Source organism: Myotis yumanensis, unplaced genomic scaffold (assembly GCF_028538775.1).
Source record: "Myotis yumanensis isolate MYYU_CA2020_CCGP unplaced genomic scaffold, mMyoYum1.0.hap1 SCAF_2, whole genome shotgun sequence".
NCBI lineage: Eukaryota > Metazoa > Chordata > Mammalia > Chiroptera > Vespertilionidae > Myotis > Myotis yumanensis.
This window is the reverse complement of record NW_027223753.1, coordinates 165,789,893-165,817,543: the sequence shown is the minus strand read 5'-3', so window position 1 is coordinate 165,817,543 and position 27,651 is coordinate 165,789,893. Positions and strand designations below refer to the sequence as shown.

Sequence of the window (27,651 nt, the reverse complement as noted above, 5' to 3'; positions counted from 1 at the left end):
ACTATTTTCACTAGAGCCTAATCATAAATTTAGGGCCTGTATATAAACAAGGACCTTTTCTAAGAGGAGTTGTGAAAATAAATTTAAAGGTGTAAACTAAGTCTCAAGGGCTAATGTCTAAAACCCTACCAAATACCAACTTTCTTCTATACCCTATATAAAGAGTATCACTGAGGGTAATAATCAAGAACATTGTGGAAATATAATATTCAGAGTTACTGAATAAAGAAAGAGGACTTCACAGATTGATTATTAATTTAGCTGGCATGCCAATCTTTTATTTTTGTTTCTTTTGTTTAAAAAAAAAAGCTCTGAAATCAGCTACTATATCAGAAGGAACACAGGTTGAAATGATGCCATCTGACACACAGGATCAGGAAGTCCTAAATTACATTCTGTTCAATACTGCTACTAGCATCCCACCGAGACTGATGTGCTGCTATGTTATGGTGATGATTTGACATGATCCATTTTCTTTAACTAAAGCTTTAGCTTCTGTTGTCGTCTGAGGTTTTGGTGGCCATTCCGGGTCAACCAAGAGCTCCTGAGCCAGATACATGTACTTTGCTTTTGGTATCTTCTTTCTACAGTCCAGGGCACAGGACAAGCAGCATTTCCCCCAATAATCCACTGACTCCTAAGGAAATAAGGAAAAAGAACACCCCAGAAGATTAAAGGCTACTTGTTTTTAACAAATTTATTAAAGCAGAGTATGCCAACACAAAAAAATAAGGCGAAGTGACTTTTGAGCATAAACAAATGAAAAAAAAATCCATGTAAAAAAGTAAGCTTTCAATTATTTAGGAACATTTTTAAAGGTTAGATGTTTTAGTTATCAATGTAATATACTTTATTTTATTTAGGTTATAGACCTAACCTCTTGTGTATGTATACTTTTTTTCCCATTTCTTTTTGTATAGATACATTTTTAAAATAACTTGCAGATCTGGATAACACAAAACATCTATTGCATCAAGAATTATTTTAAACTATTCAGAAAGAGAAAATATTTTTAATATTTCAATATTCAATATGGAAACTACTCTCATCTTCTATCCCAAACTATCCTTTGGTACTAGATCATTTTTGGAAAAAAGCAATGTAAAAAATATCATTGTTACTGTTAATATTACCTTTTAAAACATAAAACATTATGAAAATATTGTTAGGTCAAAATTAGAACTTAGATCATGTTTAATATCATTCACTTCTTTTAAAGCCACATTTTCATTCATACAAAAACAATTTTATTTTATAATGATGGTTACCCTTGGTGCTCTACCTTTAAGAGGAGGTACATACAAAGCTATAAAGCAAGTATTATTTCATTATAAAAAGCTCTGCTGTCCTTGAAATCTTTCTGATTAATCCTGATGTTTTTAATGACTGTGATCTTAGATAAATAATTCTCGAAGAACAAGAAAGTAGAGTCCCTTGTTATTGTAAAGAAATATAAATGCAGTAGAGGCCCTCAGAATTTATCTTAACTGAAATTTGTGGTAAAGAAATGAAATAAACCCAGTTGGTTGGGTGTTGTCCCGTGCACCGAAAGGTTGTCGGTTCCATTCCCAGACAGAGCACATGCCCAGGTTGTGGACTCAATCCCCAGTAGGGGCGTGTAGCAGCCAGCCGATCGATGTTTCTCTGTCACATCGATGCTTCTATCTTTTTCTCCTTCTCCCTTCCTCTCTCTCTAAAATCAATACAAAATCTTTTTAAAAATGAAATAAACGTAAACAACTATACCAAGAACTAATTATATTCACCTCTAAAGAATGATCAATTTTTAATTATTTTGGCTTTTGTTTCTCCAAAGCAAAATCAAATCCCAGATTTTTTATTCTGCCATTAATACATAACCCAGTCTACAACTAGGTCTTATCTCAATTGAAACAATCTCACAAAATGGAAGCATAACATAACGGAGAGGAGCATTCTAATATGTTAACATCCAAAATATTTTCATGATCAAGAAAGGCAGATTTGTTATAACATATGTGTTCTGAAACATGTTTCTCCATTTGCCAATGGAGAACAGCAAAATACTTTAATATGAAAACTCTTACACTTTTCTACATTTGGACTTGGTAGGTCCTCTTATTTTATTGAGACAACCACCAGGAACCTACTACTCTTTCCTTCTCCAAAACTGTGGGCATGTGGCAGCACTGAGATCACTATAAATAATAACTGAATGCTTTTAAAGGTCTGCTTACTTTGTCAACAAAACACAGTAAGCTGCACTGCTATACAGAGTTTATAGGCAAAAACTGTGGTAACAAGTAAGTTATACTTTACAATTCTGTGGGGAGAGAGGAGGTACAGATTTTATGATTAGCCATCTAGCTATAAAGAGAGCTATTACCATCACCTTAAAAGAAGCCCACAAGATGATACAGGATTCTTCAGGTGATGCAAATAACTAACAATTCCTTTCCAGGGGAGGCTCGTACACAACAAACCTTAACATTTAATCTGAGGTGAGGGCTCACTACTTGGATTTTTTTTCCAAGGTGTTTAAGGTCTTCAATTTAGTTGCAGAAAAGACCATTGTTCCTAAATCAATCTGAAAGCCGTCACTTTTTATTTTATGGCATGTAGCACTTTTAAAGGATCACAGGAAGAGATTAATGGTGAATGGTGATTGTAAGAAAACAAACAAACAGACAAAACAAAAAACCAGAAACATAAGGCCTTGTCTGTCCACATGAACCGGCAGGGTTGAAGGACAATGCAGAGTTAAGGAAAGTCACAGCCAAGTGTATTCAAATGGAAGACACACATGAACATCTCTAAATCCACTGTTCCCTACCTGCGGAAAGTGAGGCAAGCAATAAAATTAAAGCCAATTTCATTGCAAACAGAATCGCAATTGAATAGTATTCTTTCTTTTTTAAATCCTCACCTGAGGATATATTTATTGACTTTTGAGAGAGAGAGAGAGAGAGAGAGAGAGAGAGAGAGAGAGAGAGAGGGAGATGTGAGAAAGAAACATCAATCGGTGCCACCCCAATTGGGAGAGCGAATCTGCAACTGTTTGGTGTACGGGACAACACTTCAACCAACGGAGCCATCCAGCCAGGGCTGAATAGTATTCTTTTTACATTAGCATGTATGTTTAAAAAAATCCTCATGTCCCTATTAAAAGCAAGGTACACTTGTTATCATTCAGAAAAAATAAATGAAGTCACAAGAAACACTAGGGATATCCCCTCCACTGTAATTAGACACGTATTTTGTTTCCGTGTCCTCACCTCCCCCAAACATCATACACAAAAAATATACTATAAGCAAGCATAGATCTGTTAGTTTGCAAGCACAAACATACCACACCATCCTCAAACACAATATAACACACCAGTAGAGAAAATAAAAGGTGTTACAGGCATGCTGGAATGAAAAATAAATCCAGAGAGAAGATGGTGGCAAGAGGAGAAAAGCAAGCACTGTGCAACTAGAAAGTGAAGAGGGGGAGCATTACAGGACTCAGAATGAGCACTTGGATCTCCCTGAGCACCTAGGGATAGGTCTCAGAAGCAGGAGAACACATGAGCCATAGCAACTGGAGCTTTTGGTTGGCTCCTGAAAGGAAGTCCTGGTTAAATAACCACGTGTATCCCTCGGAAAAGGGAAAGAGGCTACCACAGACCAACAGAGAAACCACAAAGAACTTCCAAAAAGATCTACAGCTAAAATTCCCCTGCTTCTTAGACCATTACAAACTGTTCATTCTAGAACCCCAATGCCAGTTTAATCTTTGCAGTGTCTTTTAGGAAATGTTTCCATGGGTAGCATGTAAAATATAAAGCCAGGCTTGCAGGACATGTTATAATGGTACTATGGTTTTCATAAAAGTCTTCTTCCATACCAATCCTGAATATAAAACAAATAAGGACAATTACAATTAGCATTACATCTACATAAGCCCGAACAATATTCTAAGTGGCATAAAGACTATAGCTAACACTTGGATCCCCCCGCAGAAAGGACAATATAACCAGGCACAAATCCTCAGGCAGGATCAAACTACAATTCTAGTTCCACATCTACCACTAAGCAGCCACCAAGACACCAAGAGACCATGCAGCACAGATCTTCTCAAACAGGGTAAAGCTGTATAGAGATGATGAGACACTCCACTAAAAACTTTTCATTCAGTAGATCAAGGATGAAGTTCAAAGGCATTTACTGAAGAAAAATTTTGCTTGAAAACCACTGTATATCAAGCTTTTTGTTTTTTGGTCAGAGAATAAGTCTTAACAGCTGAGAAATATTTAGCTACATAAAAGTTTTAACTTTGATTATTTGCATGTGGTTTACTTAACCTGTTTTCAATTTCATTCAGGCCACCTAGCATCCAGAAGCAAAACAATCACTATAGGAAATAAATTAGTATTATGTAAAAACCCTTCCTGTATCTAAATTAGGTTAGCTGCATGAATGTTCAGTAGGCCAAGTACAACACAGTATCTATTAAATAAAAAGTGATACTTATTTTGTCTTTAAAGACTAGATAGGAGCTTTTTGGCCTAGAAATATTATGGGCCTGGGTACAGGTAAATGTGAATCTGAATCCCAGTTCTAACACTGTTTCCTCATCTGTGGAATTGGGAGAAACTAAAGACATTTCTATATCTTGAGATTGCAGTAACAGTTAGAGAGAATTTATATAAAATGCCTCATACGGTGTCTACCATAAAAAGCAGGTATTGACAACAGTAGCTATGGTTTGTCTCCATTTTGTCATGTGATTGTTATATTAACTTACACCTATATAGTCCCCATATATGAGGCAATGTGGCATAGTGGGAAAACACTCCTCCTGAAATCAGAAACCATAGCTTCAACTCCCAACTCTGCCATTTCATTAGATGCAAAATCTTGGCAAGTGGGCTGAATGCTATTTCTCTATGTATAAAATGAAGCTAGAGATGCCTTAAAATTGGAAGGATCCTGGAAGTGTAAAGCACCTTGTAGATTACCAGATTTTTTTGATATGGTTACTAGAGATTTCCAGGTGAGGTTCTTGACTTCCCAATTCAAGTGTCTAAGACCTGAAGCCTAGTCAAGGTTCTCTAGCTTTTAACCCAACTGAGTGGTCCCTGGGTACATATGGTAAGGAAGGAAAAGAAAGAAAAATTTTCTTCTCTCGACATTAGTATAGAAGGTTGGAAGTTGCAGTTTGAGAAGACCTCATGGGATTCTCGGTAGAAAACGCACATACAGAATGGGCAAATGTGGAACAGGAGTTTGTGGTGAGGGACAATTATGGCAGCCACAGAAATCCTAGGTGTAGCTGGCACCCTCAACTTTACTTTCTTTTTCACCTATGGCAGGTACTACTGACATCTTGGACTAGACATTCTGGGTTGTCCTGCATACTACTATAGGATGTTTATTTAGCAGCATCCCCAGTGTCCACCCATGTCAGTAGTAGCACCCCCCCAGCCCCAAACCGTGACAACCAAATATGTCTCTAGGTACTGCCAAATGACCCTGATTGAGAACCACAGCCTTATAGTAATATGACTAACTAGAGGCCCGGTGCACAAATTCGTGCATGGGTGGGGTCTGGCCGGCCTGCCCTGATCGGGGACGTGGCCGGCCAGGGGAAAGGGCTGTGGGCAATTAGCCAGCCGGCCTTACCCCCTGGTCAAACTCCCAGTCAAGGGCACAATTTGCATATTAGGCTTTTATAGGATTGGCCCTTGAAGAGTCATAAATATGAAGAGTGACACTCCATTACACACACAAATGTCAGAAGACAAAAGTGTACCATTCTGTGTTAAGAGGTTATAAATACTCTTTTTAAAGCCAATAATTTGTTAATCGTGACCATAGAAAATGAAGACTAAAATTCTTGTCTAGTCAATGATTCTCAGAACTGGTAACACACGGGACATGCTAGAGCTACCTGCTCTAGACCACTCACTCTCTCTACCTTCACTCTCTCCCCTAAATGCTTCAGAGGTAAGACTGCACATGAGAGGCACAAACTCTTAAAAATAAGGGCAGATACTTATTAACAAATGTTTAAAAAATAGAGATGTAGGAAATGACAGAATTTTCTTCCATTTAATTTTGGTTGAACAATGAAGAGGGATTTCCAATTCAAATGTTTACAGCTTTATGATACCCAATTTTGACTAAGTCGGGGTATAACTCCTCTTCAGAACCTGCATTTACTTCCTGTCAGTCGTAGATCTCCCTGGAGAAGCTGATAACTCACGGTAAATATTTTCCTTGGCTTGAGCCTTACCAATACAAGTATCTCATATGAGCTAAAGTTAACCTCTGAAGTAATGTAGTGAGGTAATCAAAAGGAAAGAAATATAGACACAGGAGATTTAGCTAAAGGAACTGAGTCCCTAATACAATTCTGGTCATACCCACTACTAAGGCATTACACTGCTTTGAGAAAAAGAAACTGAAGCTGATTCCAAACTCATCCCATCATTATAAAACTACTAGAGGCCTGGTGCATGAAATTCGTGTACCAGTAAGGGTCCTTAGGCCTGGCTGGTGATCAGGGCTGATGGGGGCCTTCCAGCTGCTGGCCAGGGCCTTCCTTCATTCCATGCCACCCCCTGGTGGTCAGCGGACATCACAGCGAGCAACTGAACTCCCAGTCTCCTGGTCGAACTCCCGAGGGGACACTGTGCATATTAGCCTTTTATATATATAGATCACTACTCATCCATCATGAAGCTTTAGAAAAAAGAATAGCACTCTCCAGGACCTCTTATCAAAGGATCATGTGGTATTACACTGGGCATCAAGCCTGCTAAATTACCAAATAAAACTCAAGAAGTTGCTACTTAGGTTAAAAAAAAAAAAGCTAAAAATAAGTGAATAGCCCAATTCAGCAATGCCAAGGAATCCTTTTGAACTCTCTAAGTTTCCTTGCATGGCTCATGATGAGTAAAAGATTTAGATACTGAAATCTTTAGTAAAATATTTAGGATACCTCATCCACCTACAAACAAAGGGGTAAGATAATGAGGAGGTGAGACTGCATCATTAAGTTCTCTACACCCAAAAAGCTGTAGAGCCCTGGCCGATGTTACTCAGTGGTTACAGCATCAGTCCCAGGTCCGAAGGGTCTCACATACCTGATCAAAAACATGTACCTGGGTTACAGGTTCCCTCCCCGCCCTCAGTGGGACATGTGGGAGGCAGCCAGTTGATGTGTCTCTCACATCGATGTTTCTCTCTCTCCCTCCCTTTCATTCTCTCTAGAAATATCCTCAGGAGAGGATTAACTGAATAAACAAACTGTAGAGTTGTATGTAATTCAATGGCATCAGTTTAAAAAATAAGACTTCTATGAAAAAACTATAGGTCAAAACCCTAACACCAGGAAATGGGTTTATATCTCATTCTCTTTTTTATCACTGCACTTGCATATCTTTCAAATAATAAGTTATATAATGGGTCCAAAAGAATAAAAAATCCTAAGCCATGATTTGTATAAAAATGAGCACTGCCTGAAAATTTTCTGAATGATGAAAGACATATGCTGAGAAAAGCCTAAAAGCCACCCAAAATTAAGATACAGTAATAATAAATCAGAAACAATTGCTGAAAATTTTGACCTTTGGACTCTGATCCATTTAGAAATAATTCCTATTTCATAACTTTGTTTACATACATGTCATTTAGCTTCTAATGGGGCTCATGAAAACCAAAAACATAACATTTAAGCCAGACAGAAATGGAAAAATTAACTCTCACCGCTGAGGACAAGACCTTTACATAAACACAAGATAAGGATTGGAATGGAAAAAAGACTTATGAAATTTCTGAAGTCCTGAGAAGCCTGTAACAAAGGTTTGCCATGAATTTTCTAGGACTCCTTACAAGAAATGAAATGGCAGGCATAAGGAAAAAGGTTGAAGCAACACACAACAGAACACCAGTCTACAGAATGCAGAGTATACACTGAGAGAGCCTGGGTATACATGAAGAATTGAGAGCAAGTGCTGAATTCCAACCTGTGCTGGCTGTGTGGTGGTGAAGCGATACTCTCCTTGTCTGTCTCGATTGAACACAACTTTCCAAAGGACCATGTCAAGGCAGAAGTTCTGAGAGATATTCCAGTGAGTTAAGAATTAAAAATGACTATGTCATTCTTTATTAATGTGCACATTTAAAAAGGATCACACAATGCTGAATCATTAGTAAAAAACATGACTTGATTGTTATATAGAGAATTTCAGTTAATATTGCAAACAGACAAAAAATAACATGACTTTTATGATAAATGCAAATCATCATAAAATTCTTGATAAAATGGGACCTCTACATTTTCCACAAAACATTACTTTTATATGAATAGTCGGGCTCCCCATATTAAAATAATGCTTATAATCCAGTCTTTTTCTTAACAGTGAGTTATTTCCATTGAATATTTAAAATTAATTCTATATGTAGCTAAATCTATATATGCATATGATTTTCAGAATCCAACACAAATAATTCTTTTGATAGTGAGCAAGAGTAAAACATTATGAGGGTTTATAAAAGGATTCCCTAAAAAAATCTGTTTTTAAAAAAAAATATATATATATATCTTAAACATTTGAGTGAAAAGTTGAACTTATCCTATAGAAAAAGAAAAGCTTTTAAAATAAAATGTCTTGGATGTGCTTTTTATAGTCCATACAATAGCAAAAACACATTCCACTGGGCACTTTAAAAAGATCAGTTTCAGTTCCATAAAATCCATGCTGCCAACTATGGTCCAAATTTAAATACGAAGTCATCTTTTAGAAAGATAACAACTTAAGCATCATTTCCAAGTCTAGAAATATTATCATTAAAGTATATATTTCACAAATTACCTAATTTTAATTCAAAATCATGTCCTATGAAACCCTTCACTTAAAAATCACACCTGTTATCTCTTTCCATTTCATATGTTGCTACTGTAGAAGAGAATAATAATAGTTTGGAGAACAGACAAAATTATATTAACAAACAGCAAATGAGAACTCAGCAGTTTCTTTTATAGAAATGGATCTAAAGGCAATCCTAATAGGAGAGTAATTGTACAATGCACAATGGATCAGAGAGTCCTTATGACCTCTAGAGGGAATTTAAAAGCAAATATCAAAGAGGAAGTTCCACTAATCAATGCTGAGACTGGGTAAATTCATAACGGTCATTATTTTATACTCTCAATAAACTCTTATTATTAATATTTATGACTTTTCATGGAGAAAGTCCCCCTTCTTCCTTAAATGGGAAATTTTACCATATATCACAGGACTCAGTGGTACTAGCCCACTCTAATTTCTTGGCCACCAGTTGATGGGCTGCCTGAGCACCAATCTCCACCCCCATCCCCACCCCACAACCCATCTAGTTTGCTGGTTTCCTCTTTATTGATGTGCCTCCTACCTTCCCCCAACAATTCTGAGCACCAATCTTCTCTCCTTTCTATCAATCACTAATTTTTGCTAGCTCACTGCTTATTTTCTCCTATCTGTATGAGTGTAGCTAAGTAATATCCCTTAATATGACTACTATCAGTTAACGGAAATGTCAGAAGAAAAGGCTAAAAAAACTTAACTAAAATGAAACTGAAACTTTGTAGGCTTCCATAATACTACCTGTTCTCTTCCCCCATTACCATTAAATCTCCAAGAATCCCAAAGCAGCAAGGTAGCCATTTGATTATCTGAAGTGCTTACCTCCACCATGATAGATACAAGGGCATTTACAAGAACAATGATGAGCATAGTTATACGCCACTGATATGGTACACACACAATCTGTAAGACAAAAATTTTTAAGTTAAAATAGTAGTATGTAGTTTATATTTATGGCATTACATCATAACTTTAAAATTAATTTAATTCCTATTATGTACCAAGCACCTTCACATAAAATACCTACTCAATCCTCAATAGTGCCACAAGTTAGATATTATATCCACTTTTCAGATGATAAAACTCAAAGTGTAAATAACTTAAGTTTAAAAATAATATTAAAGTGGCTGAGCTTAGTCAGATCTTCATCACTCAGATTGAATAGCTCAAGCCTTACTAGACCATAAATTTCTAATAAGCCCCTATTTTTAATTATTTTTAAATTTTTTTTATTGATTCCAGAGAGGAAGGGAGAGGGGGAGAGAGAGAGAGAGATAGAAACATCAATGATGAGAGAGAATCATTGATTGGCTGCCTCTTGCACCGCCCTCCCCCCCCCGCCCCCACTAGGGGGATCAAGCCCACAACGCAGGCATGTGCCCTTGACCGGAACCGAACCTGGGACCCTTCAGTCCGCAGGCCAACACTCTATCCACTGAGCCAAACCAGCGAGGGCTAATAAGTCCCTATTTTTTAAATAAAATCTTGTCTTTAAACAATGAAGCAGATACTGATCTAATAATAAAATATTATTCAAAACTCTATACCAGGGGTCCTCAAACTTTTTAAACAGGGGGCCAGTTCACTGTCCCTCAGACCGTTTGAGGGCCGGCTATAGTTTAAAAAAAAACTATGAACAAATTCCTATGCACACTGCACATATCTTATTTTGAAGTAAAAAAACAAAATGGGAACAAATACAATACTTGTATTTGCATGTGGCCCATGGGCCGTAGTTTGAGGACCCCTGCTCTATACTGATATAAGGACAAGTGCATAAAAGAACTATATAGATCAATTTAAGAAATACAACCTAAATTTTCACTTTAAAATCTGTGATAAATTTTTAAGGCCTAAAAAAGAAAAGAAAAAAACCTATTTACACATTCATCCTTTCATCAGCAAATATACACCGAGTGAATATCCAAGATACTGTGCTAGGTGCCGAGGAGTGATATGATCTAATGTTTTAGAACAGCCGTGGGCAAACTACGCCTGTTTGAAATGAATAAAACTAAAAAAAAAAAAAAAAAAAAAAAGACCGTACCCTTTTATGTAATGATGTTTACTTTGAATTTTTATTAGTTCACACAAACACTCCATCCATGCTTTTGTTCCGGCCCTCCGGTCCAGTTTAAGAACCCATTGTGGCCCTCGAGTCAAAAAGTTTGCCCACCCCTGTTTTAGAAAAACATTTAAGACTTCAGCAAGAAGGATCCGAGGGGTGAAGACTACTATAGTGATCCAGACAAAAGGTGATAGTAGCTTGAATTAAAATGGTGGGCATGATAAGAAATATGTATTTGGTCTCTGTCCCTGGTTCATGACATTTAGCTCTTAAAACTTGTATAATTTCCTGAGTGATGGAGGCAATAGGGAGTGTCTTATACAGAACTTCTAAATCCCCTGGAATTTCCTGGAATGCTTTTTGCTCTAATGAGGCTACTCTGGGTGGGCTCCTGAATAGCTTCAGGATGGGGGTTGCCCACCAGTAAGACTAAGCCATGATTAGAAGCTTGGAACTTTCAGCTCCACTTCCTCATCCTCCCAGGAAGGAAAGAGGGGCTGGAGACTGAGTTAATAATTGATCATGCCTAGTGATGAAGCCTCAATTAAAAAGCAAAAGAAACCTAAACTAGAGGTTTTAGAGACATCCATGTGCTGGGAGAGTGGTACATCCCAGATCCACAGGGACAGAAGCTCTGTACTCTGTGCCCTTCCAGAAGACCTCGGCCTACATAACTCTTCATCTGGCTAATCATTTGTACTTTTATTATAGTCTTTATAATAAACTAGTAAACATAAGTGTTCCCCTAAGTTCTTTGAGTGGTTAAAGCAAATTATCAAACCTGAAAAGGGGGTTGCAGGAACCAACTTATAGCTGGTTGGTCAGAAGTACAGGTGATAACCTGGGACTTAAAACTGGTGTCTGAAGTTGTGGTATAGTCTTGTGCGACTACGCCCTTAACCTGCACTATCTCCAGGTGGTTAGTGTCAGAACTGAAATGCAAGATATCCAGTTTGTGTCCAGAGAGTTGGAGAATTGGTTCGTGTGGAACCACCCCCAAACATGTGGTGTCAAACATATTGTGAATAGAGGAAACAATAGTTTCCTTTTAGGTGACAAATGGGGTTGGAATGAAAAGAGAAAGATTCAGAATAAGAAAACTGAGAGAATCTATCAACAGACTGGCTATAAAAAGAAAAGAAATAGATAAGGACACATATACACACTTCTGACTTGGGTAAATGGTGGTACCAAGAAACGGAGACAAAGCAGAGCTGAGGAAGAAAATGATGAGATTAGTTTAAAAATGTTGATGGGTGACCCTAACCGGTTTGGCTCAGTGGATAGAGCGTCGGCTGCGGACTCAAGGGTCCTAGGTTCGATTCCGGTCAAGGGCATGTACCTTGGTTGTGGGCACCTCCCCAGTAGGGAGTGTGCAGGAGGCAGCTGATCGATGTTTCTCTCTCATTGATGTTTCTCTCTATCCCTCTCCCTTCCTCTCTGTAAAAAATCAATAAAATATATTTTTTAAAAAATGTTGATGGGTGAACCATGCAGATAATATTCAGTATGTCAATGGAGCAGATTCAAGTCTAAAGCTAGTTGTGAGAGCTAGGCTAAGGGTATAGAGTTGGGAGTCTTCATTACATAGTTAGCAACTATGGGTGAAGCCATGACTACAGATGAGATCACCTGAATGTAGAGAGTAAAATCAGGAATAATTGCAGAAATGTGGAGAACACAAAACATGTAAAGAGCAGGCTGAGGATTTGGAACCACAATGAAGAATGAGAATGAGGAGTTACAGAAGTAAGGAGGAACAATCACAAGAGAGCAAAACATCACAAAATTCCAGAGGAAATATCTCAAGAATATTGGCACGGCTCACTTGTCAAGTACTGCTGAGGAGTCAAGAATAAAAAAATAAAAAAGAAATTAATGGGGTAAGTTCACTGGACTTAATAAGGTTGTTAATTGCCTTGGTAAGGTAGCTTCAGTAGACTGGCAGGTGTAGAATCCAGACTAGTTCATAAGTGTGCGGGAAGCGAAGTAAATTTTCATAGCACTCTTTCAAGAAATAATTGTTTTTAATCTTTATTGTTGAAAGTACTACATGTGTCCCCCTTTTTCTCAATTTGACTGTGAAGCAGAAGACACATGTGGCAGGAAAGAAATGTGTGTTCTGTTTTGCTTTCTTCTTTTGCTTAAAGTGCTTATCTAAATTCCTCAATGAAATGGCGGGAAACAGTTATACTAATACACTGCTGGAAAGATGATAAACTGTCAATTTCTTCTAAGATAAATTACACACACACAAAAAAAAATAACACAGTATTTATAAAAATTAAAATTTGAGATGCCCTTTGACCAAGCAATTCCATTTCTGCACATTTAACCTCCAAGTATGCATTTGTCCTTCTTAATGAAGTGCATAAGGATTTGCAATACAGCATCCTATATAATAGAGGTAATACGCAAATTGACCATCAAGCCCTCGCACAAGATGGCCACCCCCATGTAGTCACAAGATGGTTGCCACAAGATGGCCAGCAGGGGAGGGCAGTTGGGGGAAACCAGGCCGGCAGGGGAGGGCAGTTGGGGGCGACCAGGCCTACAGGGGAGGGAGGGCAGTTGGGGGCGACCAGGCCTACAGGGGAGGGAGGGCAGTTGGGGGGGACCAGGCCTGCAGGGGAGGGCAGTTGGGGGCAACCAGGCCTGCAGGGGAGGGCAGTTGGGGGCAACCAGGCCTGCAGAGGAGAGCAGTTAGGGGTGACCAGGCCGGCAGGGGAGCAGTTAGGCGTCAATCAGGCCGGCAGGGGAGTGGTTAGGGGGTGATCAGGCTGGCAGGCAGAAGCGGTTAGGGGCAATCAGGCAGGCAGGCAGGCGAGCGGTTGGGAGCCAGCAGTCCTGGATTGTGAGAGAGATGTCCAACTGCCAATTTACAGCAGTTGGACATCCTCTGAGGAGTCCCAGATTGGAGAGGGTGCAGGCTGGGCTGAGTGCACAAATTTCATGCACCGGGCCTCTAGTTTCTTATAATAGCAAAACACTGGAAACAACCTAAATACCCATTCAAAGGAGATTAGTATATTATAGAAAAGTCCACAAAATGGAATACCATTCCACAAAGCTCATATAACTTTGATGCAAACCTCTCAATAACATACCACAAAGAAAAATTAAGTCTGATCTCACTCATGCAGCCAGAAGCAAAAATCCTAAACAAAATCATAGCAAGCCAAATCAAGAAAGTATAAAAAAGAATGCATCATGACCAAATTGGGTTTACTGAATGCAGTGTTAGTTCAACATTTGAATACCAGTCAACTAACTACAATTTACCACATTCTCTAGGGAGAAAAACTGTGTGATCATTTCAGTAGCTGTAGAAAAGGCATTAGGTAAAATTAATCATCTATTTATGGTAACAACACTACAGAAGGAAGCTTGTGCAATCTGATAGACAGTATATACCAGAAACCCAGTCCACAATCTATCTAATGGTGAAATATTAAGAGCACTCCTTTTAGAATCAGGGACATTACAGCATATCACTACCATTACAACCAACATTAGTAAGGTTAATAGACATGAAAAATACATACAAAGCTAAGTACTGAAATTTCAGAAACAAAACAATTGTCATTATTTATAGATGATAACTATCTAAAACAGAAAAGCCCAGAGAATCTAAAAATTTTTAGAATAAACTTTGACAAGGCTGCTGGATATGAGATGAATATACAAGACAACTGTACTGTTTATCCCAGCATAAAAGAATTAGAAAATGTAATTTTAAACAAATTATCAGAGGAACAAAAATGATAATACCCCAGAAATAAATCTAACAAAAACTTGTATTAAAACCTTCAGGAAGGCCCTAGCCAGTTTGGCTCAGTGGATAGAGAGTCAGCCTGCAGACTGAAGGGTCCTGGGTTCAATTCTGGTCAAGGGCACATGCCCAAGTTGCAGGTTCAATCCCCAGTAGGGGGCGTGCAGGAGGCAGCCGATCAATAATTCTCTCTCATCATTGATGTTTCTATCTGTCTCTCCCTTCCTCTCTGAAATCAATAAAAATATACATATATTAAAAAAAAAACTTTCAGGAAGAAAACTGTCAGGCTTTATTGAAAGATATACATGAAGAACTAAAGAAATGGAAAGAAATATTATTCATAGAAAGGGAGACTAAATAAATTCTCCCTCAAATTTATTTATAAACCCAGTGTAATTCTTTTTTTTAGTTTATCTTTATTGTTGAAAGTTATACAGATGCACCCTTTTTTCCCACTGACCCCTTCTAGTCCACCCCGTCCCCTCACCACAGGCCTTCACCACACCATTGTCTGTGTCCATGGGTTATGCATATATGCATGCAAGTTCTTTGGTTGATCACTTCCCACCCCACCTAACCTCCCCCGCCTTCCCTCTGAGATTCCGCAGTCTGCTCTATGCTTCTGTGTCTCTGGATCTATTTTGTTCATCAGTTTATTCTGTTCATTAGATTACACTTATGAGTGAGATCATGTGATACTTGGGTTTAAAACACTTAGCATAATACTCTCCAAGTCCTTCTATGCTGTCTCAAAGGGTAAGAGATCCTTCACTTTTACTGTTGCATGGTATTCCATGGTGTAAATGTACCACAGCTTTTTAAAAAATATGTTTTTATTGATTTCAGAGAAGGAAAAGAGAGAGATAGAAACATCAACGATGAGAGAGAATCACTGATTGGCTGCCTCCTGCAAGCCCCACAGTGGGGATCTAGCTCACAACCCAGGCATGTGCCCTGACCTCGAATCGAACCTGTGACCTCCTGGTTCACAGGTCAATGCTCAACTACTGAGCCACGCTGGCTGGGCTAACATAGCTTTTTTATCCACTCATCTACTGATGTGCACTTGGTCTGTTTCCAGATCTTAGCTATTGTAAATTGTGTTTTGGGTTTCTTAGGATATATTCCTAGATGTGGGATCACTGGGTCAAATGGCAGTTCCATAGTTAATTTTTTGAGGAAACACCATACTGTTTTCTAGAGTGGCTGCATCATTCTACATTTCCACCAATAGTAGATCAATGGAACCCAGTGTAAGTCTAATAAAAATTCCAAGAGGGCTTTTCCTGGTTTTTGACAAGCTAAACAAAACTTATATGATATGGAGGAGGAAAAGCTCAAGAGCAGCCAAAAAGATCACAATGAACAACAATATGATGTGAGGACAGGGGTCCTGCTCAACCATATATCAAGATTTCTTGTAACATCACAGTAATCTAGACAATGTGGTACTGTCCTAGAGAAAGATAAAAGGACCTAAAGAAGAAACCACAAAGCCCCTATCAGGTCAATGGTCATATATATGAAAAACTGAGAGGACAGAGATATCACTGAAGGGTCAGTGGGAAAAGATGAGACTATTCAATGAAATGGGTATTCTTGAGGAAAACAAAGAAATTTGATGCATATCTCAAAATCTACACATAAAATTAATACCAGATAGATTAAAACTACAAAAGAGGAAATCTTTATAACCTTGAGAGACAAGTCTGCCAAACTAAGGCACAAGGAGCACAGAACATAAAGAAAAAAAGGTTAGGCTTGACTATTATAAAGCTATAAAACTGTTTTAAAGAAAGATATTATAAACAAAAGGAGAAGCCACAAACTGAAAGAAGTTATTTATCACATAAATAGCCAAACACATTAGGATCTCCTAAAAATAAGAAAAAGACAACAGAGAGAAACCAAGATGGCGGCATAGGTAAACATCTGAAATTGCGGCCTCACACAACCACTTCAAAAATACAACTAAAAGACAAAACGGACATCATCCAGAACCACAGGAAGGCTGGCTGAGTGGAAATTCTACAACTAGAAGGAAAGAGAAAAGCACGCTGAGACTCAGAGGAGGTGCGGTAGTAAAGTGCAGAGGTATGGAGGGGAGCACAGAAAGGGCTGGCAACTGAGGACAAGGTTGTCTTTTTCAATCGGGAGGGAGACACAAGCTCCCAGAAGCCCTGAACTCCAGTTCCGGGCAAGTCTCTGGGGACCCAGACTCATATGGGGAGAAACTGGACTGGATGGCAGCGGGCGGAACTCGAGGACGGCTTTCTCTTAGAGGTGCTTGCAGCGATTACCTCAGGACACTGAGACCCGGGACCGCTTAGGACAGGGCTGAGGATCAGCCACAGCTGTTTGCTATGCCCTGTTGATTCCCTGAGACCCTGCCCCACCCAAGCTGTGTGCAGAGGCTTTTGCATATGAATGGCTTGGCCCTCTACAATCTAAAATTACCTAACAAACTGCAGCTGGGTCAGAGAGACCCAGAACATCCAAAAGAAGGCCCAAGGCCCCATAGCAGCTTGCATTGCTTCACAGCTGGCCTCATCTGGGCACCTCCAAATCCCAAATAAAGAAGAGAAATCTGCAGAGCTCTCCATAGCTCCTGCTGGGTAGCCTCAGGCAGAGGCTAAATTAGCACCTCCTTCGAGATCCAAGTGCCAGTGTACCCAGTGGTCAGAGTGGGACCATCCAGATTACAACTCCTCAGATCCATAAGGGACACACTCAGGGGGCAGACTCAGTGAGCACCAAAGCCCCACTGAAGCAAGTTTTGCCCCATTAGGGTGTCTCCAGCACAGAAGTTCTCCCATTGTAGACACAGCTGATTCTCACAGCCAATTGGCCTGGAGGTCAATTCCTCCCAGTGAAACCATCAACAATTAAGGCTTAACTACAACAAGACTGTGCACACAGCCCACAAAAGGGTGTACCAAGAGTGTCCACCTCAGGTAATTGGGGAGGCTGAGCCACTGGGCCCTATAGGACACCTAGCACACAAAGCCACTCTATCAACACAGGGAAGCAGCCAAAATGCAGAGACAAAGAAACAGGTCACCAATGACAGAAATGGAGGAAAGCCAACTACTGGATATAGAGTTCAAAACCACGGTTATAAGGTTTTTCAAGAATTTTCTAGAAACCGCCGATAAATTTAGTGAGACCCTCAAGAAATCTAGTGAGACCTTCGAGGATATGAAAAAGGACCAACTAGAAATTAAGCATACACTGACTGAAATAAAGAATATTATACAGAGATCAAACAATAGACTAAAGGATCACAAGAATCAAGTCAAAGATTTGAAATACGAAGAAGCAAAAAACACCCAACCAGAAAAGCAAAAAGAAAAAGGAATCCAAAAATATGAAGATAGCGTAAGGAGCCTCTAGGACAACTTCAAGCATACCAACATCCGAATTATGGGGGTACCAGAAGAAGAGAGAGAGCAAGATATTGAAAACCTATTTGAAGAAATAATGACAAAAAACTTCCCCTACCTGGTGAAAGAAATAGACTTACAAGTCCAGGAAGTGCAGAGAACCCCAAACAAAAGGAATCCAAAGAGGACCACACCAAGACACATCATAATTAAAATGCCAAGAGCAAAAGACAGAGAGAGAATCTTAAAAGCAGCAAGAGAAAGACAGTCAGTTACCTACAAGGGAGTACCCATACGATTGTCAGCTAATTTCTCAGCAGAAACAATGCAGGCCAGAAGGGAGTGGCAAGAAATATTCAAAGTGATGAATAGCAAGAACCTACAACCAAGGTTACTTTACCCAGCAAAGCTATCATTCAGAATTGAAGGTCAGATAAAGAGCTTCACAGATAAGAAAAAGCTAAAGGAGTTCATCACCACCAAACCAGTATTATATGAAATGCTGAAAGGTATTCTTTAAGAAGAGGAAGAAGAAAAAGGTAAAGATAAAAATTATGAGCAACAAAGTGACAACAAATACATAATCTATCAAGTGAATCTAAAAATCAAGTGAATAAAAAGTCTGATGAACAGAATAAACTGGTGAATATGATAGAATCAGGGGCATAGAAAGGGAGTGGACAATTCTCGGGGGGAAAGGGGTGTGGGGGGTGCAGGAAGAGATTGGACAAAAATTATACACCTATGGATGAGGACGGGGGGAGGGGGGGAGGGCAGAGGGTGGGGTGAGAACCGGGTGGAGGGGAGCTATGGGGGGAAAGAAGAGGAACAACTGTAATAATATGAACAATAAAGACTTTAAAAAAAAGAAATTTAAAAAAAGAAAAAGAAAAAGACAACACCCTAATAGAAAAAAAATGGATAAAAAGCATGAATAGACATTTCACAAAGGAAATAAAAAGGGCCAACAAACATTTGAAAAATGCTCAACCTCATTAGTAATTTAAAATTAATAATTTGCAAATTAAAACCAGCATGATATAACACTTTTACATCCACTAGACAAGTGCTGGTTGGCAATGATGTGTAACAATGGATCTCATACACTGATGAAAGTATAAACGGGTACAATCACTTTGGAAAACAACTTGGCATAATTGAGAAAGTGAAATAATAAGTGCTCACAGAAAAAGAAAATAACCCAATTATTTACTGATGAACAATGGATAAGTGAATTATAGTATAATCCTATAGTGGAATACTATATAGCAGTGAAAATGAAATGCATGACTCTCAGAAACGATGCTAATGGGAAAAAGCAAGTCACAAAAAAATACAGATAGCAAGATACCATTTTCATAAAGTTCAAAAGCAAGCAAAACTATCTTTTATGACTTCATGCCTATATGACAAGTGTATAATAAAAAGCAACACAATGAAGTAAAAAATTAGAATAGTGGTTCTCTCAGGGTGTTTAGAAAAACTTACTGTCTTGGTGATGCTACTTTTAAGTTTGATAATGAACTCATGGGTGTTATTTTGTTACTATAATGCTTAACAAATTAAATGTGTGCATATTCTTTTGTATAAAACAACATATTTCATCATACCTAACGTTTTTAATTTAAAAAAAGCATGGAGAGCCCTAGCTGGTTTGGCTCAGAGGACAGAGAGTTGGCCTGTGGACTGAAGGGTTCTGGGTTCGATTCCAGTCAAGGGCACATGCCCTAGTAGGGGGTGTGCAGGATGCAGCCGATCAATGATTCTCTCTCACCATTGATATTTCTATCTCTCTTTCCCTCTCCTTTTATCTCTGAAGTCAATAAAAATATATGTTTTTAAAAAGTATGGAGAGCCCTAAACGGTTTGGCTCAGTGGATAGAGCGTCAGCCTGTGGACTGAAGGGTCACAGGTTCAATTCCAGCCAAGGGCATGTACCTTGGTTGCGGGCACATTCCCAGTAGGAGGTGTGCAAGAGGCAGCTGATGGATGTTTCTCTCTCATCGATGTTTCTAACTCTCTATCCCCTCTCCCTTCCTCTCTGTAAAAAATCAATAAAATATATTTTTAAAAAATTAAAAAGCATTAAAATGAAAATGAAATGAAAAATTATTGGGAAAAAAAAGTATAGAGAACTCAATCTATAGTAAAGAAGCGGCAGTGTGTGCAGACTACTCAGTAAGTACATGGGAAGGGAGAGAGTCTTTTATTTTTTAAGGACTAAGGGACATCTGTTTGTAGAAATGGAACGCAAAGTGAAGAAACAGGAAAGAAAAATAAAATAGCAAGTAGAGTCAATAAAAGCTGCTGTTTTAATTATGTTTTTATTCTTTATGGGGTATCTTTGGGTTAATATAACTGTATCTTAGAAAATTCAGAAAAAAGCGGTCCTGGAAAAAAGAAATGTAGACAGTTTAGTCTCTTTCCCCAGTAACATAAGAGTAGAGGGATAGATTTTAAACCAGGGGTCCTCAAACTTTTTAAACAGGGCGCCAGTTCACTGGCCCTCAGACCGTTGGAGGGCCGGACTATAGTTTTAAAAAAACTATGAACAAATTCCTATGCACGCAGCACATATCTTATTTTGAAGTAAAAAAACAAAACGGGAACAAATACAATATTTGTATTTGCATGTGGCCCGCGGGCCGTAGTTTGAGGACCCCTGTTAAACTATAGCAAACACCCAGAAGTCTCATTTGGCTGTGTAAATTTCATATAATACTAATATGTCCTTTTCTGTTACTGTCCCAGATATAATCACTCCTCAGGCAACCAGTAATAATTGATGTGCTTAAATTAAGCCTTACCTGAAGAGCCTGGTCAATAGAGGCAACTGGATGCAACATGATGAATAATATGAAAACATACAAAATAATCACAGACAAAACAAAAAGATCTGAAAGAGAAAGTAGAACAATTAAATTAGAAAGTTCCTTTATATAAAAAGGCATATAAAAACTGGTACACTGTCAATCCTGTTAGTTCTAAATTTGATTGTGAATACTGAATGTTGCTATTTAGGTTGATTAAGTATATAAAGTATGCTCTATATTACTTCCTAGGGTATGATACATTATTTGGGACCAAAGTATTCATTTATGTGATATAAAAATAAACAACATTTAAAAAACTAAGAGACCTTTATGAAAATTTGTATTTCTCCCAGATAAACAGCTACTTTGTAAGATAATCAAGGCAGTCATAACTCACAAATAACAAACTAGACTATTTATGGCAAAACGAGATCATCATTTAAACATTATGCAATGACAATTATTGTTGATTGTACTAGTAAAAATGCTGAATAACATTTATTCTCAGTATTAGATATGTTATAATCCTAAACAGAGGCATTCTAAGTTGAATGTAAGTATATTTCTGCTAGGTGAATACCACTATTTCATTGACTTCTGTGAAAGTATTTCCACAGAAAATGTTAAAACCTAAAAAGTGAGCTGATTGCCCTAACTGGTTTGGCTCAGAGGATAGAGCGTCGGCCTGCAGACTGAAGGGTCCCAGATTCGATTCTGGTCAAGGGCATGTACCTTGGTTGTGGGCACATCCCCAGTAGGGGGTGTGCAGGAGGCAGCTGATCGATGTTTCTAACGCTCTATTCCTCTCCCTTCCTCTCCGTAAAAAATCAATAAAATACATTTTTTTAAAAAAGTGAGCTGATTTATTATGTTAACTGTGGGTTACCCCTATGGCTTGCTGTGATAGCTAGGAATAGTAAATCCCACCCAGTAGTACTTTGTATAACTTTCCCAACTTCAAAAATAAAACTTTCTGTCCTAACCAGTTTGGCTCAGTGGATAGAGCGTCAGCCTGCAGATTGAAGGGTCCCAGGTTCGATTCCGGTCAGGGGCACATACCTTGGTGGCGGTTGCATCCCCGGTAGGGGGTGTGCAGGAGGCAGCTGATCGATGTTTCTCTCTCATCGATGTTTCTAACTCTCTAACCCTCTCCCTTCCTCTCTGTAAAAAAAATCAATAAAATATATTTAAAAATAAATAAATAAATAAAATAAGTAAAACTTTCTGCTCATTGCCCTCTTGTTAACTATGTGCTTACATAATGAGCCATGAGAGAGGCTCAGAAATTTCCCAACTACATTGATAGCCCTCAACCTTTTATCCCTTTTTTCTTTGGTCTGAATATTTAGTTATAAGTTCCTACTTGAGGTCAGCTTCAAATCCAAACTTTACTAGGACCATGTATAACCAAAACTTTATCATGAAGCTTTCAGAATATTGTTTTATATCTACATATATACTGTTTTATAATACACTAGAGCAGCGGTCAACCTTCCTAATGCCACAACCCTTTAATAGAGTTCCTCATGTTGTGGTGACCCCCAATCATAAAATTATTTTCGTTGCTACTTCATAACTGTAATTTTGCTACTGTTATGAATCGTAATGTAAATATCTGCTATGCAGGATGTATTTTCATTGTTACAAATTGAACATAATTAAAGCATAGTGATTAATCACAAAAACAATATGTAATTATATATTCAATATGTGTTTTCCGATGGTCTTAGGCAACCCCTGTGAAAGGGTCGTTCAACCCCCAAAGGGGTCATGACCCACAGGTTGAGAACCGCTGCACTAGAGGCCGTGCACGGGGGTGGGGGTGGGGGGGTCTCCCTCAGCCCAGCCTGCACCCTCTCCAATCTGGGACCCCTCTCACAATCCAGGACTGCTGGCTCCCACTGCTCGCCTGCCTGCCTGATTGCCCCTAACCACTCCCCTGCCAGCCTAATAGATGCCTAACCGCTCCCATGCCGGCCCGATTGCCCCTAACTGCCCTCCCCTGCTGGCCTGGTCACCCCTAACTGCCCTCCCCTGCTGGCCATCTTGTGTCCACATGGGGGTAGCCATCTTGTGTGTTGGAGTGATGGTCAATTTGCATATTATCTCTTTCTTAGATAGGATAAGTTATTGGGGTCAGTTAAAGAAAAAGTGTTTATGACGAGATCGGGTGCGTTCAGGGTGGTATGGCCGTAGACAAGAAAAAGTGTTTAAAAAATGCCAGTTGGAAGTACACAAACACATAAACTAAAAAATAAATAAAAACCAGAAAAAGGACAAAAAGATATGTCAGACTACAAATGCCAAAGAAAAATGTGGAGACAGAAGTTTTGTTTCAATAAAGTAACAGCCCATATTAAATATTTTTAAAATCCTATTGCATTTTCACAAACAATAAGCAAAAATAGATCTGCAATCTAGTTCCTGGGATATTGTAAGAGGAAAAAATTTACTCAGGCTCAGAAACTTTTTACATCCACCTCAACAATGCTTCTCAGATGTTCATGTCTTTCTCCTGGAGCAACCCCCTATGATCATACCTCTAAAACTCTGCCAAGATCTCCAAGCGAAGGAGAAAATAAATAATTGAATCTTTCCTCTGCTTAGCCAGGGGAGAAAAAGAGTCACTAATCAAAGGAATTTGACAGGGGAGGTGGGTGGCTGGCAGATTTATATAACCACCCAAATGAAAAGACCAGGATGATTTCAACTAAGAATAGAAAAATCAGGTATTCATTTGAGAGGTAAGAGTTTTCAGTGGACTACACTCTCAGCCCCTGGCTTCTCCTGGCCCTGTAGCTTTCTTAGTAATCCTATCGGAGTGCAAGTAATACTCTTCACCAGAAGACAGCTATTAAAACAAATTCTGTGTTGTGTGGTGATTAAGGGTCAGGGGAGAATGTTCCTTAAGTTAAAGATTTAGATTGTTTTACCTTCTGCCACAAAGCTATGTAAATACTAGCAAGTCATTCAGCATCAAATTATTTTAACTAGAAAATGGGGATATAATGAGAAACCCATAGGAAAGAGTAGATTTAAGTACTTAAAATGCAATGTAATATGTAAACTCAAGTTATTATTAAATATGTCCCAGTTTATGGCATCAAAGATTTGTTAATGACACCAGATCCTTTTGATAGAATATGACACCAAAGTAAGGCACCACAAAGGATTTCCTTTATAGTCCCGTTTTTTGACTCAAAAACAAAACCTTACATAGAGTAAAAAAGCCCACAAACCTTATGGCAGAAAGATGTGACTTTGGGTGGAGAGCAGACGATGCAATATGCAGATGATATGTTATAGAGTTGTACATTTGAAATCTGTATGGTTTTATTCACCCATGTCACCCCAATAAAGTAAAAAATAAACAAACAAAATTTTTTAATGCTATGGAAGAAAAGCCTACAAGTACAAGTCTCCATTCTATTGGCCCTTCTGCAGGATGCGAAGGTGACAGAAGTGAAGAAATCCATGTGAACGTTGGCTATACCCATGTCAAAAATGAAGAACAGACAACTGTGCTGTGCAGACCACCCAGAAGGAAAGTATAACACCCTCTGTTCCTGCTTCTAATTGAAACTTTTATGTAAAAATAAAAGTTGCAGCCAGAAGTAATCGGTTATGAAAACCAGGAATATTCAGAACTGGTGGCTTTAATTTTAAACTTAGGGTGGCAGCTACCAGGAGAATAAAACAGACAATAAACATCTAGATAACTAGGTTTATTCTACTTATGGATATATCTTTTACTTTGAAAAGACAATTTTAACTCTACTCTTCTTACATTATTTTTAAAGAAGGTAAGTAGTATGGGAATCACAGTAAATGCCAAACTTACAATTCTTGTAGCAAGGTTGCCTGAAAGGTTTTCCTTTTGAAAAGGCAATTGCCACTATGAGGTACTGAAAACTGGAGATAAAAAACACTGTGGTATTTTCATAATTTTGTATATTATGTGGATCATCTTCGGTTTCATTGTACAAATGTGAAAAATTCCCATATAGGCTTCCTGTTGTATTACAAGCACTGAAACATACAAAAAAAAATTTACGTTACTAAACACAATACCAATTGCACAAAAGAAACCAATTCTACCTTACTTGCCTTGACTATCATAAAATAAATAGAAATAAGGTATATAGCAAAAGACCCAACGATATTAAGGTTAAGATATATAAAACAGGTAGAAGAACATTAAGGGTTTTTTCAATTTAGTCACATTCCAATCAGTTAAAAAATTAGAAGAAACCTCATTACTTAATAAACCCCTCTCACTCTTTAAATTTGGGGAGTAATTTTAGCATAGTAAAGGTAAACTGACCTTGGGTTTGACCTTAGCTTTACCATTTTTTAGCTATCACTAAGGAAATATTTAATTTCTGAGCCCATGTCCCGACCTGCAAGTGTGGACACCACCTGCTCATTCAGAGGGTTACTGTGGGAAATGAGTATGATAGGGTGTATCATGCCCAGCAAAGCACTTGGCACTGAAGCCCTCAATATTTTCCAGCTACGGCTCTCTCATCTCTACTTCCAGGTGAGCAGGACTGGCAAACAAAGAACTAAATATAAGAAGTCCCCAATATCCATCACTAAAACATCAGGTATAATAAGCATTGTTAAATGATAACAAAATCTGCTACAAATCTGGAAAGATTCTTGAGAACCCCATCTATTCCTTTTCATATGCAGTGTTTATATGTACATACTAGAGGCCCGGTGCATGGATTCCCTCAGCCTGGCCTGCGGGAATCAGGCCGAAACCGGCTCTCCAACATTCCCCAAGGGGACCCAGATTTCGAGAGGGCGCAAGCCAGGCTGAAGGACCCCACTGGTGCACAACTGGGGCCAGAGGAGGGGTCGCAGGAGGGCTCCAGGGTGTGTCCAGCCCGTCTTGCCCAGTTCCGATTGGCCAGACCCCAGCAGAGAGCTAACCTACCAGTCAAAGCGTCAGCCCCCTGGTGGTCAGTGCACGTCATAGTGACAGGTCGAACGGCTGGAAACTTAGCATATTAGGCTTTTATATATACAGATAAGCAAACAGTAATATTATGTTTCTAAAAGTTTAAAGACAAGTAATCTCCCTCAAGCAAGCAAAATAAATGTGTGCATCTGAAAATTTAAATCTACAAAATTACCTTAGTGAATAGTTTTTATGTTTAATTAATTAAAATGATGTTGTCATGATTTGTGAACTGTAGAATACTCTACCCATAAACAAATAATACTTAAAAAAAGAATTTAGGTTTTAAAATGCTATTTCCTAAAATGGGGTTAGAAAAGTTAGAAGCACCAACATTCAGGTGTTTAAAAGAGGCCTAAGTGATTAATTTCAACTTTCTAATTTTACAGATAAAGAAAACAAAGCTCAGTAGCAAATTAAGAAACTGGTCCAACGTCCCCATCTTGGTAGTGATTATTAAGATCTTGCCAGACTGTCTTCCTACACACAGAAGAAATTATCATGATATAGTCATGATATAAATTATTTAAGTGTTTAATTAAGCTGCATGCAAAAATCTATATATATAAAAGCCTAAGTGACCAGTTAACTGATTGACTGGTTACTATGATATGCACTGACCACCAGGGGGCAGACGCTCAACATAGGAGCTGTGCCCTCTGGTGGTCAGTGTACACCCACAGTGGGAGCGCTGCCCAGCTCACTGAAGGGCGCCAGACGCAGGGCTCATGGCTGGCCGCCACAGCCTAGAGACTGCAGTGGAGCGTCAGCGAGCCTACCAAGCAGCAGCAGGTGCAGCGGGGCCGGGATGAGCAGGAGCGGCAGGCAGGAGCAGCAGGCGGCATTGGACTGCCGGTTTTGGCCCAATACCCGCAGGCCACGCCGAGGGGCCCCACCAGTGCATGAATCTGTGCACCAGGCCTCTAGTTTTTATATAAAAATTTAGACTTATTTTTACATGTATGAATGTTACACACACTTCACACAGACTTCTAAATGGACTAACCAACTTACTCTGAATGTGGATGCCATATTTCATACCAAGGTTGCTGCTTGACCCAAAAAAAACCCAAAGACTGAAATCCAATGCTGATGATGATCTGAGACAAAACGGAGAAGAGAAGGGCCCCTGATATGAGACCTGAAGGTGGTCTTTGTGCCACAAGTTCCTTCCAGGCAGGATTTAAACTCACTACATTAGAAGAAAAAGATGAAAGGTTTGTTGCTTGTTGCTCAATCAATTTGTCACTATAAAATGCATAATCAAATTCATTTAGAAACTTAAAAAATTTGTTTTTGTCAACTACAATTAAAATAATACAATTTCTTCCTCATAAGACATTAACAAAGGTTTGAAGCAAAATAAACAAAACAGTAACATAAAAAAGGCTTTGTTTGTTTTATTAAGGTGTTATCCACTGAGTTTCTCCACTGTTAAGTCTCTGTTTTTTTAGTTTGTTCATAAATAATGTGTATAATAAGACTATGTAAAATTCCTGTCCCTCATCAAATTTCATTCACTAGGTTTTTTTTGGTTATTTTGAGAGAGAGAGAGAGAGAGAGAGAGAGAGAGAGAGAGAGAGAGAAAGGAAGGAAGGAAGGAAGGAAGGAAGGAAGGAAGGAAGGAAGGAAGGAAGGAAGGAAGGAAGGGAGAGGAAGAGAGAAAGAAAGAAAAATTGATTGGTCACCTCCTGTATGCGTCCTGATCGGGACAGAACCCACAACCTTTTTGTGGTGTACAGGACAACGTTCCAATCAACTGAACCACCCTGC

The 27,651-nt window shown here is 38.7% G+C and overlaps 1 protein-coding gene across 4 annotated transcripts in view; it reads right to left on the bottom strand.

Moving 5' to 3' along the window:
• Positions 1-245: 245 nt before the first annotated feature.
• The window catches only part of ATP13A3 (ATPase 13A3), a 114,956-nt gene continuing 87,550 nt past the window's right edge, over positions 246-27,651 (bottom strand). For 2 of the 4 annotated variants that reach the window (XM_070406536.1, XM_070406537.1), the window contains 6 exons: positions 26,893-27,070; positions 24,754-24,941; positions 20,907-20,995; positions 9,696-9,776; positions 7,995-8,084; positions 246-637 (listed from right to left, as the gene is read on the bottom strand). In XM_070406536.1, the coding sequence (XP_070262637.1) occupies positions 440-637; positions 7,995-8,084; positions 9,696-9,776; positions 20,907-20,995; positions 24,754-24,941; positions 26,893-27,070 (824 nt within the window). In that variant the 3' untranslated portion in view covers positions 246-439. Of the gene's footprint in view, positions 638-7,994; positions 8,085-9,695; positions 9,777-20,906; positions 20,996-24,753; positions 24,942-26,892; positions 27,071-27,651 lie in introns of those variants that run through there. The other 2 variants (XM_070406538.1, XR_011470312.1) reach the window with 2 other exon arrangements.